The following is a 17,290-nucleotide window of genomic DNA, read 5'->3' on the forward strand; positions in this document are numbered from 1 at the left end:
GCTTTTTTGGACTGGGATTTGTTTTCTAAAATATGTTTTGAGCTATATTTGTTAAAACAGGATGCTTTGATGCACAGATGTGGATGGGATTGGAATATTTGTGGTTGTTTCTAAGATGGGAGTGTCCGTCATGACAGAAGATCAACGCGTGCATCACTAACCCAATTAATTAATTCTATAATTCTATCATTATGTGTGTAATTAAGGGAAGGAATGCATTAGGATTATGATCATAACCTGACGCTGCTTGTACAGTGGTTTCTGAGATCAGATTTACTGTGGATGAAATGCTAGCAGCACTAGCGGTACCACTAACCCAGAACGTTGGCAAAAATGGTTCCCCAGGCTGTTTAACAAGAAAATGAGCTTTAGTTATAGTGTCTGACGAGGGTTTGAAATAAACGAGGAGAAGAGTTACAATAACATACCGCAATCACAGAGATTCCTATCTGGACAAGATTCGTTTTCTCAGAGGACCTTCTGGTATGAAAAGAAAACATGAGTAATTTGCTCAGTAATTTTTTTTTTTCCTGAGGTTGTGCGAGAAAAACAGACATTTTCAATTTAGATGGGATTCCAATCACAATGTGTGTCTATGAAACACAAATTATGGCAGGTCAAAAGTATTCAAGTTATAAACACTACCGTTCGAGAGTTTGAGGTCGGTTAGATTTTTTTTGCGAGGGACAGAGAGAAATTAGTCTTTTATTCAACAAGGACGCGTTAAATCGATCAAAAGCGACATTTATAATGTTACAAAAGACTTCTGTTTCAAATAAATGCTGTATTTTTGAACTTTCTATTCATCAAAGAAACCTGAGGGAAAAAATGTTTCACAGTTTCCACATAAAAAATTAAGCTTCAGAACTGTTTTCAACATTGTTAGTAATCATAAATGTATCTTGAGCAGCAAATCATCATATCAGAATGATTTCTGAAGGATCATGTGACTCTGAAGACTGGAGTAATGATGCTGAAAATACAGCTCTGATCACAGGAATTAATTACATTTTACAATATATACACATAGAAAATAGTAATACTAATTGTAATAATATTTATACAGTATTCCTGTTTTTACAGTATTTTTATCAAATAAATGCGATGTTTTTCAGCAACATTTAAAAATCTTACCGAACCCAAACTTTTAATCGGTAGTGCTGATTAACTCCCTGTTTTCGTTTGTTTGTTTAAAAATAGGTTAAAAACAATTTTGTTTAAAAATGGTATGGATTCATAATTAATGTCTAGTACAGTGATATGGATGTCAGCAGTAAAAGCATCTTTGTGTCTGTAAAACCAGCGCTGAAGTTAGAAAGATCTTTATCCTTCAGCGAGGAAATTCAGAGACATTCATTATGGAAATCGTTTCGAATGAAACACACACACACACACACACATACACACACACACACACACACACACACACACACACACACACACACACACACACACACACACACACACACACACACACACACACACACACACACACACACACACACACCCCAGTGTAAAGCTGCTTTAACTAGCAGGATAATTCAGACCATATGTTTTGGTCTGAGTGAAACTGATGTTAATCAAATCCAGATGTGTTTCCATCAGTACAGGGGTTGTGGAGAACTGATTATGAAATGAAACTGGTCTGTAACCCTGTCTTTTCCTGTCTCATGAGACTCTGCATCGCTCATTCATACATGTGTGTGTCTGTGTGTGTGTTCATGTCACGTCGGAGAAAGAGACTCGAGTTTCTTGAGCAACCTGAATGTGTGTGGCTTTTATCTGCGGTGTCAGACGGCCGGCTGTAAATCAAGTGATTGAGCTGCTAAACACGTAGTCGTAGAGGAACATGATCATTTTCCATATCATACAGCAGACTTTGCCACACAGAGATTCAGAAGCGGTTTAAATCCTGAATTAAACCAGCGTCGACTGAAATAGACACCGGCGCTTGTTTGGATGGTTGTCGAAATGATTGTTTAATGTTGACACATCAGGACAAATGAGGTTTGAGCAGAGAGTGCGTGAGTGTGTGTTTATTTGCTGGGAAAGTATGTTTGTTTAATGATAATACAGTGCTTATTCTCTCAAAACATGTTGTTTCTCTGCTTTATAGGGCTGCGCAATATATCGAAATTATTGAAATATCGCAAATGTATATATCACGATATGCATATCGCAACGGCTTGCAATAACTGGGGTCGTTAACAAAAGACAAAGAGAAAATCACTCACTGCTCTTGGCTGAATAACTTTTGTAGCTTTTATAAGAATCAGTATATATTCAATTCATACAGTGAAAACTAAGCCGTGTTTTATTTTTACATTTGATTATTCAGTTTCTGTTGTTAAATAACCCTAATGTATAATAACCTGAAACCCTGAACCCTGAGGTTTACACTGATGTTAAAATAACACTTCTTACGCGACAGTAAAACACTGATGTTCACTTTCAGAAGCTGTAGGACGTTTTCTCGTCACAAAAAGAATGTGAAACACAAATGTAGGTTATATAATTTTAAATATATTTTAAAGATAATTTAAGTTTATTTTACACACTTTAAGCATTATCATATCGCATATCGAATATCGCATTATTTAATGAGTAATCACATATTCTTCAATATCGTGCAGCCCTAGAAAGACTTATGATGGTCCAGGCTGGTTTATGCTGGTTTATGCTGGTTTATGCTGGTTGGTGCTGGTTTAGCTAGCAAACCAGCATAGCAATGTGAAAATCACTGACTAAATCCAAATCACACTACTGTTCAAATGTTTGGTGCCAGAAGGATTAAAATAATAATAATAACAATAAAAATGCTTTTCAAAAAGCATCATTTGATCATTAAATTGATCAAAAGTGGCAATAAATACATTTATAATGTTACAAAAGCTATTCATCAAAGAATCCTGATGGTGAAAAAATGGTTTTTCTAAGCATATGAAGCAGTACAACTCTTTTCAGCATTGATAATAATAATAATAAATGTGTCTTCTTGAGCAGCAAATCATCATATTAGAATGATTTCTGAAGGATCATGTGACACTGAAGACTGGAGTAATGATGCTGAAAATTCAGCTTTGATCACATGAATAAATTACATTTATTTCACAATATTCTGGTGTTATATTCACATAGAAAACAGTTATTTTAAAACGTAATCATATTTCACAATATTACTGTGTTTTTGATCCAATAATTACAGTCCTGGTGAGCAGAAGACTTCTTTTGGAAACACTAGTGTGTGCTGGTGAACATACTGAACTGTTCAAACTAAAGCAAAGGCAGAACGAGAAGGGGTGTTTTGATGTATATTTCGTGTAAAGGCTAACAGTTGCTGATAATAAAGCCGTTGTTTCTGTGTCCAGCGTGTCCTGCGGGGCATTTTAAGATGGGTTCTGGTCCTGGTCCGTGTTCTGCGTGTCCTGACTCCAGTCACACAGGAGAGACGGGCTCTTCATCGTGTGTGTGTCGGCCTGGTTTCCACCGCGCTCCCACCGACAGTCCCGATACACCCTGCACACGTGAGTAAAGATCTCCTCATAGCTGAACTCTATAAATCCTGTTCTATCAAATCTGATATGCAACTCTAAATAATCAACATGACCAAAACTGCTGTCACACACACATCTACTGCATCTATTGCCTTTTTTTTTTAGCAAGGAAAAGGCCTTTTAGCACAATTGTACAAATGTCCACCTTCAGATTTCTATAAAGTAACAGAAAAACTTTTATATTGTTAGTAATATTTCAAGATGAACACTTACTGGATTGAAGCAACTTAGGTTAACTTGATTATCCATACATATTTTGTTAAAAATCAGCCTAAAATGAGAGTATCATATGATTAATCAGACTTTTGAGAATAGTTTTTGTTCATTTTTTAATCATTGTATTGCAAGTTTTGCCCCCACAATGAAAACTACCGAGCTTTGATCATAAAACTAAGCATTTAAATATCATCTTACTAAGACATATTATTGGGAGATATAGAGTGACGACTGATATTATTCCTTCCTCTTTTCATTCGGTTATGGTCTACATTACCTGTGTTAAAAAAATGCTCATAAATTATAAAAATGTGCATAAAACGCATGTCCTCAATTGAAGTGGATGATTTTTTTAATCCAATAAGAAGACATGCACATAAACTATGATGGAAACCCATTTACCGAACAAATCCCTTGATGTGCAACAAAAAGAGGATGTGATTGGATAACTAACCAGCGGACCAATCGCATCGCACAGCATCTCAAATGTTGGTTTGATAATTCTGAAATGCTTAAAGGATTAGTTCACCTCAAAATGAAGATTTCCTGACAATTTACTCACCCCAATGCCATCCAAGATGTTCATGTCTTTCTTTCTTCAGTGGAAAAGAAATACATTTTTTTGAGGAAAACATTTCAGGATTTTTCTCCACACAATGGACTTCAATGGCAACCAAGATGTTGAAGTTCAAATCAATGCAGTTTCAAAGGGCTCTGAAGTGCTTCAAAGGGCTCTGCACGATCCCAGCTGAGGAATAGGGTCTTATCTAGCGAAACGATCGGTCATTTTCTAAAAAATAAAATAAAAAATGTATATACTTTTTAACCACAATTGTTCGTCTTGTGCTGGTCTGCGACGCGCCACGCGTTACATACTTTATTCGCAAACGATATTCCAAAGTTAAATCTGCAACTTTGGATGGAAACATAGCTATTCTGGCTTTTATGTTGCATTCTGGGTATCGCAGACGTTTCTAGCTCTGATTCAAACGGTGTGTATTTGTTGTGGTGTGTTCAGGTCCGCCCTCGTCCCCACGCAACCCTGTTCCTCAGGTCAATGACACGTCTCTCACGCTGGAGTGGAGCGAGCCGTTGGACAGCGGGGGCCGATCGGACCTCGCCTACAGCGTGGAGTGTCGAATGTGCTCGACCCCCAGGAGCCCGTGCGTGCTGTGCGGGGACGGTGTGAATTATCGGCCCTCTCAGACCGGGATCCAGGGCCGGCGCGTGAGCATTTGGGGACTCCGACCTCACACCACCTACAGCTTCACCGTGATGGCCCTGAACGGGGTCTCAGCTCTGAGTGTCCCGGGCCCCGCGGGGGAGACCATCAACATCACCACCAGCCCCAACGGTGAGACACTGCAGCTCGTATGAATGAAGTCATCAGTCAATGCTTTCATTGGGTGTGCGGGAAAAAATCGATTCATATATGACTCGCAATTCTATCTTCTACCGATTTGAATCGATTCACAAATTTACAAAAAGTGTTACACTTCTTTAACTTCTTTAACCTAAAGTTATTGGCGTTAATCACAATAAGCCGCGAATAAGGACTCACAGCCGAAGTACGCGCACAGATGCCGCATCTCACAGGCATCCGATCTCGTATTCAGTTCTCTTTCACAGCTACACACACAAGTGTGTCACACATCGTGTGGACTTTGGAGGATTCAATGTAAACAGAGTCTGTTATGTCCTACACACGAACAAAAAGAAATGAGAGAAAATTGGATATGTAACTATATCCATGCATTCATTCTTAAAGGGACAGCAGCCTCATAAACTGTTGCCATCCGTTTCATTAATGTTAATAAAAAAGACTGAAACACTTTTTTATCCTTATTATGAATCAATATATATATTTGATTCATACAGTGAAGACTATACAGTGTTTTATTTTTACATTTGATTATTCAATTTCGGTATAATTTCTTACTTAAATGTTAATCCTATGCTACTGTACCTGAAAAATGTAAAGTTTATTTAATTTGTATATTTTTCTATTATATCTGCCTATTGTTTGTATTCCTATTTTTAATATATATATTTTTTGCCTGCTTTGCACACTTTCACATTTAATTCAGTAGGATTTTCTTTTCTTCTAGACTTATTAAATTGTCTACCGCAGTCAAATAAGAAAAGTAACACAAAACAGTCAACTACAATCAAAGTGCACATATCAAATCGAATCGTGAGATACCAAAAGATTCTCACGCCTAGTTTTCATTGCTCATGTATATGTGTGTGTTCCTGTACTGCACAGTTCCTGTACTGGTGTCGGGTTTGAGGAAGAGCACAGCCACAGAATCCAGTCTGACGCTGCTCTGGAACACACCGACACAATCACACTACAGGATCCTACAGTACCAACTACGCTACTGTGAGAAGGTAAACCACACTACACTAGACTACACTATATGACTCTTCATTATTCACATATGTGACCCTGTACCACAAAACCAGTCTCGAGTCGCACGGGTATATTTGTGGCAATAGCCAACAATACATTGTATGGGTCAAAATTATCAATTTTTCTTTTATGCCAAAAATCATGAGGATATTAAGTAAAGATCATGTTCCATGAAGATATTTTGTAAATTTCCTACCGTAAATATATAAAACATTTATTTTTGTGAGTGAATGCAGCACAATCGAGAACATAAATGAACAACTTTAAAGGAGATTTTCTCAATGTTTCGATTTTTTGCACCCTCAGATTCCAGATTATTGTCCAAATATTGTCCTATCATAACAAACCACACATCAATTGAAAGCGTATTTATTCAGCTTTCATGTGATGTATAAATCTATATACCGGTATCACAATTGTGACCCATGTGACTGGTTTTGTGGTCCAGGGTCACATATTACACAACACTAGAACACTATAAAACTCTATACTGCACTATAGATAACTGTACTGTTCTATACTAAATTCTATACTAAGTTCTATACTGTTCTTTCTAAATGACAGAAGTCCACTTAATTGTATTGAATGTGCACTTATAGTTCACTTCAAATCTTAAAAGTATATATATATAAAAAAAAAATGACTTGCACATAATATAAGTGAAATAAAAGGCAACTTAAGTGCACTTAAAGAGAGTAAACGTTCATGACTGTTTATTAACAGACTTAAGTCTTGTTTTGATGTGCCAACTAACACACTAAAGCACATGTAAAGTACTTGATTATAATCTTAACTGCAGTGTGCTGTTTGATATTACATTTAAAAGCATTTTAAATGTACTTTATCAATACGTTTTATAATTTATACGTCAATCGAAATGACATTTTATAGAATATTTTAGTTTACCATAAATGCTTGTCAATATATTCATATATTCAAGACAATAGAAGTAATTATGAAATTACTCCCTAAGTAGGTCAGAAAGCACTCGTTTAATTAAAAACAATTTTTTTCATTTTTTTTCGTTTTCATTTATTTGCGATTAGCATGCATTTAAGTGTCTGAAAACATTACATTCAGGTTTGCGCTTGAGTGCATTATAGTCTGCTTTTTAAAAGCATGCTAAAGCTTGCATTGCTTACAATCCAGATATCTCACACTGGTCACAGTACACCACGTTTACTCAGGAAAATGTGAATTCTCACACTGTAATTCGGTATTGTTTTTATTCCACCATTTCCTCGGTTCTTCTCAGCTTGAAATACAGACAGTCTATTTTTATTTCTCTCCGCTTTCTCTCAGCGCTTGTGTTTTATTGATCGCTCTCTGTGCCGCAGCTGTTCACTGTTTACACTACAAACCCGCCAGACTAATTAACAATTAATATATTCAAACAGCTCAGAAACTGTACGTGAAGAATCAGCTAAATGGAAGATATCGGTGTGTGTTCTTTTGAAAGGAGCGTGGCTTTGAGGAGAACTCCTGTCATTATATGGAGAGCAGTGTGAACGAGGTTGTGCTGAGCGACCTGCGCAGAGCCACACAGTACGAGGTCCAGGTCCGCGCGCGCACTTTGGCCGGCTATGGCAGCTTCGGTCAAGCCATCGTCTTTCGAACCCTGCCTGACGGTAAGAAAGGGTCTAACTTAGTAATGTGGAACTTTATTAGTGCCAAACTTTTTGTGCCCTAGAGTTTTGTGTGAGAAGGCATTTTATTGATTGTTTTCTCTCTCCTTGTGCAGATTGAAGCCTTTTTTTTTTCTTCTCTCTTGAGATCGTATCACACCTTTTGCTGTTTTTAAACCCTCTCTCTCTCACTTTGGCTGTCTGCCTCTCTCTGTTTCCCTAGAAGATGATTCCTCGTCTCCGCTGCTTGTTACTGGGATTCTCATAGCCGTGGGCATGCTGCTCCTCATCATCGTCATCGCTGCTGCTATCTACTGTATACGGTAAAACAAGAGACCAACAAGCAATAGAGTGTGAGGTTGTTATAATTGGGCCTGCATGCCCGCAGAAAGCTCCAGAGATTTCCTCAGTTTTCAAACAGCCGTCATTCACACATCCACTGTCCCTTGCATGCTTGCTTATTAAATAAGTGGGCTATTTTTAATAATGCTTCCGATCAGCAAGCAATAAAACTATAAAAATCTCAGCACTTTTTACCATATATAAATATGCCGTTATAATACTTCCTCGTGTCCTGGCTTAATAAAGGCAACTGTAAGTAAGCTCTTTGTAGGTTATTGGTTTTGTTTCAAACAACAACATTTATTTTATATCATCTGGTTCAGTCAATAGTATGAGTTTAGGACTACTTGTTTTATTGAGTTATGAATAAGGAGTGTTTGGGAAACCTGTTCGGAAACAGTCATTATGCTTGCACGAATTGTTTGCACTAAAACTATTAAAAATCATTTTCAAAATGAAGCTTAAAAAAAAACTAAATAAAGTAATGATAATAAAAATTATTAATTTAAATTAGAAATGTTGCTGTGGCTAGGCTGAGGCAATTACTAAAACTGAAAAAAATTAATTAAAGCTAAATTGAAATATTAGAAAATAAAATTGAAAAAAGCACATAAAAGTTAAATATTAAAATGAATGAAAATGAAAAACTAATTCAAAATATGAAAAAAAATGAATGTCAATGAAACTAAAATAATGCAAAAAAAATATATACAGTATATATATATAATAATTGTATTAAATACTTCAAATTGTTTTATTTCAGTTAGTTGCTAAGTTTTTTTTAAGTTTAAGTACTACAATTACTAAAACTACATCTGAAATAAAAATTAATTAAGGCTAAATATAAGTATAAATATATCAAAAACGAATAATAAAAGTGACAAAAGCTCACTAAACAAAATTACTAAAATGTAAACAAAAACCAAAAATATAAAAATGAACCAATTCGAAATATCAAAAAATACTATAATATTATATAAATAATACTAAAATAATTGTAGCACTTTACAATAAGGTTCCATTAGTTAAGGTTAGTTAATGCATTAACTGATATTAACAATGAGCAATACATTAGTTATAGTACTTGTTCATCTTTGTTAACATTAATTAATAAAGAGAGAGAGAGAGAGAGAGAGAGAGAGAGAGAGAGAGAGAGAGAGAGAGAGAGAGAGAGAGAGAGAGAGAGAGAGAGAGAGAGAGAAAAGGGGAAGTGGAGACAGGATACAGTTGTCCCACCCCAGTCTCCACAGGCCAAATCAGCAGAACAATAGTCATGACCCTGGGGTAGCACACACACACACACACACACACACACACACACACACACACACACACACACACACACACACACACACACACACACACACTTCTTTAAGCGCAAGTGTATTTACACAATGAACATACACTCCAGTGTACATGCAAACGCAGATATTGCTGATAATGGGCCGTATATTTGCCCACATATGAACAGCTAAGATTACAGGATCGTGCGTGTTTGGATATTTATTTACATATATTGTTCATATTTCCACACATTACATACACAAATTTTCACACCCAGTTAAATGGAGAGTCCCTACAATCAATCACACACATACACACACGCACGCACACACACACACACACACACACACACACACACCGAGAGCCTCCGGTCCAGACCTGCCATCAGCACTGGGTGGGACAAACGAGGCTATTTTAATCCTGGGAAATCAGGGAGAAAGATAGACGTGGAAAAATTTGGTTGCCATTTCAAAGCTATGAAGTTCTCAGTTATGTTTTTTTCTAAGTATTAACTTTTGTTTCGGATGTATCTCCTAATATGCCTTAAGAAACAGAACATGGGACAGACTGCTATAAAATGAACGTATCGCTCAGATCTTTTAAATAATGAAAGAATCTGAATCGACTTTGACTCTAAACTTTAGAATACAAACTTGAGTGTCTTTAGGGGTACAAAAATAAACTGAATTCTTTCAATCTTGTGCAGTTGCACTTTTCAAACTAATTTGTTTTAAGGATAACTTTTAAGCAAAGTCCATTCATTCTCCTTTCAACCTTCAGTTGCAAACCAGTGAGTTTCTGTGAACGCAGTTTTGAGCCGTAAGCGAGCGTCCGCATTGGCAAGTCCAAAACACAAAGAAGGAATGAGAAGGACATACAGTGAAAAAGAGAGAGAAGAAAATAACAAGAATAACAAGAATGACCTAAGTAATTTTAGACTGCGTTCGAATATAATACACCATGAAACTGTCTGAATAAGAGACCAGAGCCTGAGGTAAGAGACAAAGACACAGGAAGAGGAAGAACGGGGCGGAGAGAGGGATTTACTGGGCATTCAGTTCATTCTTTACTCAGAGTAATATGACAACAAAAGACAAAACAAAAACATGGAACACAACAGGCACACCGAGCCCAAACCAGGCATGACATAACAAGTTTCCCGGATTTCTCCGAGCTCCCTAAAAACCTCAGATTGCAGCTGACTCACAATTGATACAATTTGACATGTGTATTTTGTTTTTAACATGCGATCCAATCTTAGAATTTGAGAAATTGAAGGTACGTTTGGAACAGCCTTCGTGTCGGAAGTGAACTTGCGATCCCTTAAAATCTAAAAACTAAGTTAATATTTCAATAATTTAACGACACATTCGCATATTCACGGTTCTCTGACGATGGTTAATGGTCGCACGACATGCAAGTAAAACTATGTTTTTATTTAAAAAATATTATTAGTATTATTTTTAACTCTAATTATACAAATATTGTGTTGTTGTACTGCAAGGTTTAAAAAAAAAAACGTGATAATTCCATTACTTCTATTTTACACTACTAGTACTAATATTTATGTCTTAAATTCTTCACTTTCAAAAATTCAAACCCTTATTAGATTTACTTGTTTAAATTCCAGCCTTTGATTTACATCACATTTACTGTTTTATTTAGATTAATTGTGCAGCCCTACGGTATATTTATCTATTTGGTAACACTTTATTTTAGTGTCATTGTAACATAACTTACATGTAGTTACTATAGAAAAATTATACATATTTACATGCATCTAACCCTAAACCAAAGTCTAATCCTAACCCTATAGTAAGTACATGTAGTTACTTTATAATACTCAATATGTATAATTACAGTGTAACAATGACACCTTAAAATAAAGTGTTACCATCCATTTTAATGTTACATTCCATTTTATTAATCATTAGCTTTTTATCAACCCATGAACCCCCGTCTGGGAAACCGTAATCGAGGCAATAATGTACTTTCGGCGGCCATGCAATGAATACAGTGCATTTATTTTTGCCCTTTTCTAGCAATGTCAGTGAGACCCAAAAGCAGTGTATTGGGCTCGGCAGTTCCCTCTTAAACCAGTGTGTGTAAAGGCATAAAGCAAATTACTCCTAAACATCTCAGACAGCGGCTGTCCAACATCATTTCCAAGCACTTTTTTGTTGCATTGAAAGATTGCATAAGATTCTTCAAAGTCATACTCAGAGTTAGCTATTTAACATTACCCAACTTTGCTGAAGAGACGAGCATGTTTCGGATGCTAGTATGCTGGTGTTCCAACCAGACTTGGCTAACTAGCTTAACCAGCAATACTTCTGTGGTCAAGCAGCCAAAAAAGACCTTGCTAAGTGGCCAACGACATGATAAATCCACTAAACTAGCACCAAACCAGCGTCAGGCAGTCTGTGACTCGGGATGTGGAGAAAAACGGATTGAACTGAAAAGCTAAACACTTTAAGTCAAACTTCAACTCACTCAGCTGTGAAATAGCTTGAAGCGTGCGTCATGCTGCCATGGGATTTTCCTCAATCCTTGAAAATGTAATTAGAGTTTTGCTGGGCATTAATGTCTAAAAACCTAAAACGAGTTTTGTTATTTGTGCATGTTCACCAGTGTTTACCATTGAAAGACCTACATATTTGGGAATGTTATATAATGTTACTTATTCATATCCATTTTTTTTTCCTTTTCTGTTCACAGGAAGCAAAATCATTTCAAAGATCCAGAACTGAGTGATAAAAATGGCCAGTATCTCATGGGTCAAGGTGAGCACTGCAACATCTTATCTCATTATAATTATGCATTCAGTTTAAGTTGTGGCTTTTTGATTTTGATTAATGGAGTAACTGACACGTTTTTCTCTCCTAGGAGTGAAAGTTTACATTGATCCATTCACTTACGAGGACCCTAATGAGGCCGTGAGAGAGTTTGCTAAGGAGATTGATGTCTCATTCGTCAAAATCGAAGAGGTTATTGGGGCGGGTAAGTCTTCCTCCCTCACAACATTTTTATTTCATTTGGACACATCATTTATTTTCAGACAGTACAGTCACATATTCGGTTTCAGTCATTTCTAAGATATAACAGTAACACTTTACAATAAGGTTCATTAGTTGTATTAACTAACATGAACTAACCAAACAATCCATTTGTTACTGTATTAGTTCATCTTTGTTAACGTTAGTTAATAAAAAAATACAGCTGTTAATGTTAGTTCACAGTGCATTAACAAATTTTAACAAAATTTTAATAAAGTATTAGTAAATGTTGAAAATAACATCAACAAAGATTAATAAACGCTGTATAAGTGCAGTTCATTATTAGTTATCACTAATGTTAACTAACGAACCTTATTGTAAAGTGTTACCGATATAACAAAGGTGTATAGATCATTTTTCTGTTCGCACAGAAAGCAAAGTCTTTGATATTTAACACACAGCTTAGAGATTTCACGAAAAACATCTTTTCTTATTACAGTCGCAAATTGGTTGGACTAAAAAATGGTTACAAATTGTGTGCTTTGTTTTGCCATTTCAAGGCGAATTTGGCGAGGTCTGTCGGGGACGGCTGAGGATTCCTGGGAAGAAGGAGAACTACGTCGCCATTAAGACTCTTAAGGGTGGATACACAGACAAGCAAAGGCGGGACTTCCTTTCCGAAGCCTCAATCATGGGCCAGTTCCAGCACCCCAACATTATCCACCTGGAAGGCATAATAACAGCCAGCTGTCCCGTCATGATCCTCACAGAGTTCATGGAGAACGGAGCTCTGGACTCCTTCCTGAGAGTAAGTATGCGTAGGATCTAGTGGTACGTGTTTGTTGACGTAACATCTCAGTGGCTACGTTTACATGGAACCAAATAATCCATTAGTAATCGGATTGACGGCTCAATCGAACTGAAAAGTCTTCGTGTAAAACACCTTAATTGAACCGATTGAGCTCGATCCGAATGAAATTTTGATCGGATTGAAAGGAGTGGTTTATTCCTTTTCTAATCCGATCGAGAGAACATGTAAACACTTGATCGGATTGAAAACCGAAACTGAAATGACTGATATTCCGAGATTGAAGCTTGTGACATATAAACGCGCACATAAACCTGATCACATGATTAGCGTTCGTGTAAACACTACGTTCGGATTCATCGATTGGAATGAATTCAGAAACTAAAGTTGTGCATGTAAACGTAGCCAGTGATTCTCATACACAAGGACTCTCTGACATGATCTTTGTTTCTCTCCAGCTCAATGATGGCCAGTTTACTCCAATACAGTTAGTCGGCATGCTGCGCGGCATCGCATCGGGAATGAAGTATCTCTCCGAAATGAGTTACGTACATCGGGATCTTGCCGCACGGAACATTCTCGTCAACAGTAACCTGGTCTGCAAGGTGTCCGACTTCGGTCTGTCGAGATTCCTGCAAGAGAATTCTTCTGATCCTACATACACAAGCTCACTGGTGAGAGCAAATGCTCGGGCGACGTGAAGCACTTCACACGGACTCAATATTTTTAGGGCGGGGGGGGGAAATGCAACACGTGCATCATGATCTTAATTTACACTGTTTATCAGGGCGTAACTGATCTGCTTCTTCTTTCAGGGTGGGAAAATTCCCATCCGTTGGACGGCGCCCGAGGCGATTGCATTCCGGAAATTTACTTCCGCATCAGATGTGTGGAGTTACGGAATTGTCATGTGGGAAGTGATGTCGTTTGGAGAGCGACCATACTGGGACATGAGCAACCAGGATGTAAGTGTTTGTGTTTTAATATTATTACATTTTGGTTAATATTGTGACAGTTTTACTTTAGATTAAAGCAGATGATAGAGCGGTGATATAGAATATGATCCATTAGCAGTGGTTGATAATTATGTTTGGTATGCAAATAGTTTAAATGTTTGCAAATATTGCTTTAAGTTACACTACTGTTCAAAAAGTGTGTGGGATGTATGATTTATTTAACAGGGCATTAAATTGATTAAAAAAGTGACAGTAATAATTCACATTTCAATAAATGCTGTTCTTTTTAACTTTTGCTCAACAAAGAACCCTGAAAAATCATCTCAGTTTCCACAAAAATAAGAAGCAACTATTTTCAACATTGATAATCATAAATGTTTCATGAGCAGCAAATCATCATATTAGAATGATTTCTGAAGGATCATGTGACACTGAAGACTGGAGTAATGATGCTGAAAATTGAATAAATTGCATTTTAAAATATATATTTAAATAAATTGTAATAATATTTCACTATTGTACTGTTTTTACTGTATTTGTGATTGAATAAATGCAGCCTTGGTGAGCATATTTTTACCAACCCCAATCTTTTTAATTGTAGTGTACATTACAAACGATGTTTCCAATATCACCCTAATCTGACCGAAACAAAAAAAAAAAAAATCTTAAAAGTGCTAATATTGACATTATGCATTATACGTATATTTTCACTAATACATTCTTTCGACCCTGCATTTTCAATTCACTTCCTCTCTTTCTTCCTGCGCTTATTAACGCAATCTGTCTCACCCAATCAGGTGATCAATGCCATCGAGCAGGACTACCGGCTGCCGCCCCCCCCTGACTGTCCCACATACCTGCACCAGCTGATGCTGGACTGCTGGCAGAAGGAGCGGACGGCACGGCCACGCTTTTCCAACATCGTCTCAGCACTCGACAAGCTAATCCGCAACCCTGCCTCACTTAAAATCACCGCCCAAGAGGGGGCAGGGTGAGTTTCACATCCATTACGCTTCCATATCACTGACTTCTGCTGTTATTACAAAGAGCATTGCAGCCGAATACAGCAACAACAACAAAATTTAACTTGCAAACAATTTCTATTTTTTACACAAAATTACTATGGAAAGCATGCATCAAATTGCCCACTGATTTCTTGATTTTGGATCAAATAAATGGTAGGTCATTTCATATTTCGGTTACATTTCAATAGTCCACTTTAGACATTCTACTAACTATAAGTAACTCGTCAACTACATGTCAACTAAGTCTCTTTAGAGTATTAGTAGACTGTTAGGTGTTAGTAGAATAAGTTGACGTAGTTTCAAAGTCACTTATAGTCAGTAGAATGTCTGTTGGGGGAAGCATCAAAATAAAGTGATATTAAAGCAGAAATTAAGCAGATATTATATATCAGAATCAGAAATAAAGCAGATATTGAGTTGACAGACTACTAATACTCTAATGACTGCTTATTGACGTAGTTACATATTGTTTGTAGAATGTCTTAAGTGGACTGAATAAAAGCGTCACCCATTATGTCAGTTGTATTTCTATTGGTTTTATGTTGCCATGTCAACCAAAACAATTAACTCTTTCCCCGCCATTGACGGAAATTTCCGGCTTTCTGTTTTTTCACTGTTGTACGGTATGGGGGCGCTATTACGCATCTTCTGAAAGAGTACTGAATCTCCTGATCAGAGCACATGCGAAAAGAAGCAGAAACAAATGATATCATAAGTAATCATATGCATATGTAAAATAACGTAATCACCAACATCAAACAGAATATAAATCAAAACTGCCTAATGTTACTGAATGAAATGTCGACCCAGGATGAGATATAGGACTGTGAAGCTTTGAGGGTGTTGATGGACTCGATCTACTCCATCTGTGCTTTGATCATCGTTCTGAATCTGTTCCAGACGTAGTCTTTGTGATTTTCTCAGCTTTTTGTTCAAAATGTTGCTTTTTTTATTAAACTGACCCACATTCAAGTGTTGATAAAAAAAAATAAAAAAAAATGCATGAAGCTAGAATAAAAAAGGTTGTTTTTGTTGTTTGTTTGAAAGCAGAGGTCTGTGTTTTTATAATATGAAAATATAATGCATGTTCAGATATTTATACAACAAAATATTCAGAAAATGTTGTGAAAACGATCAAAAATGCTAGCGGTGACTGACAGTTGTTATCAAAACCGCTGGCGAATTAAGAGTTAATGTTGTGCAGAAACATGATTACTGAAAAATAGTTCAAACGTTACTTGGTCACAGGAGAAGTAATGCGATTACAGTAATGCATTTGCCCCAACAATGCTTGTCAATCAAGAACATAGAAGTGTCTGTTTTAGCTTTAGTCAGATCTCATTCCGTCCATCATTTCATTAGCTCACAGTATGGGCTCTTGTATGTTAGTCTTGCCCCTCCCCTCTCGGCATGTTGGCCCGTCAGCCTGTCAATCAAGTCTCAGTTTGAGCTCATATCTGTCCGTCACATTTTGTTCTCCCCTCCCCCCTTGCCTCAAGGGAAAGCTGTTAGTCTTCCTCTCTTTGGCAGCCTTTCTAGATTTGTGTTGCTGCAGGCTGACTCAAGACGTCATCTTAAAATGGGCAATTACATGCGTTTTAACGGTCCCCTGTGTTCCTCCTCAGACCCTCTCACCCTCTGTTGGACCAGCGTTCCCCTCTGACGCCCTCATCCTGTGGGACGGTGGGCGACTGGCTCAGGGCCATTAAGATGGAGCGTTACGAGGAGAGTTTTCTACAGGCCGGTTACACGTCCATGCAGCTGCTCGCCCACATCAACACAGAGTGAGTGAAGATACTATCACCTTCATCCAACAACACACTGAAATACAGATATAATACAGAGCAAATTCAGAAAAATACAACTGCATTACAAGGAAGATTAAAAACTTCTTCTTTGGTGAAGAGGAAATAAATGAATTCACAATCAAATTTATAATTTAAAAAACATAATTTTACTAAATAGAAACAAAGAAACTACATAAAAGGGACTTTTATTATATTATATTATATATATTATTTATTATATTATATTATATTATATTATATTATATTATTTGAAGTCGGTACGA

At 36.8% G+C, this 17,290-nt stretch overlaps 1 protein-coding gene and 1 long non-coding RNA gene across 2 annotated transcripts in view; one reads left to right on the forward strand and one right to left on the reverse strand.

Moving 5' to 3' along the window:
• The window catches only part of ephb4a (eph receptor B4a), a 46,476-nt gene that overhangs the window by 27,637 nt on the left and 1,549 nt on the right, over positions 1-17,290 (forward strand). The window contains exons 5-16 of the mRNA XM_082170927.1: positions 3,369-3,524; positions 4,789-5,124; positions 6,037-6,161; positions 7,643-7,811; positions 8,032-8,131; positions 12,153-12,217; positions 12,321-12,434; positions 12,991-13,238; positions 13,697-13,912; positions 14,054-14,203; positions 14,992-15,185; positions 16,845-17,003. Coding sequence (XP_082027053.1) covers positions 3,369-3,524; positions 4,789-5,124; positions 6,037-6,161; positions 7,643-7,811; positions 8,032-8,131; positions 12,153-12,217; positions 12,321-12,434; positions 12,991-13,238; positions 13,697-13,912; positions 14,054-14,203; positions 14,992-15,185; positions 16,845-17,003 — 2,032 coding nt within the window. The remainder of the gene's footprint in view (positions 1-3,368; positions 3,525-4,788; positions 5,125-6,036; positions 6,162-7,642; positions 7,812-8,031; positions 8,132-12,152; positions 12,218-12,320; positions 12,435-12,990; positions 13,239-13,696; positions 13,913-14,053; positions 14,204-14,991; positions 15,186-16,844; positions 17,004-17,290) is intronic.
• On the reverse strand, positions 15,276-16,838 carry LOC309499665. Its single transcript, XR_014206313.1, has 2 exons — positions 15,781-16,838; positions 15,276-15,747 (listed from the first exon to the last, which is right to left on the reverse strand). It is a non-coding gene; the product is annotated as an uncharacterized lncRNA (long non-coding RNA).

The sequence above is a fragment of the Leuciscus leuciscus genome (assembly GCF_965113295.1).
Source record: "Leuciscus leuciscus genome assembly, chromosome: 5".
Classification (NCBI taxonomy): domain Eukaryota; kingdom Metazoa; phylum Chordata; class Actinopteri; order Cypriniformes; family Leuciscidae; genus Leuciscus; species Leuciscus leuciscus.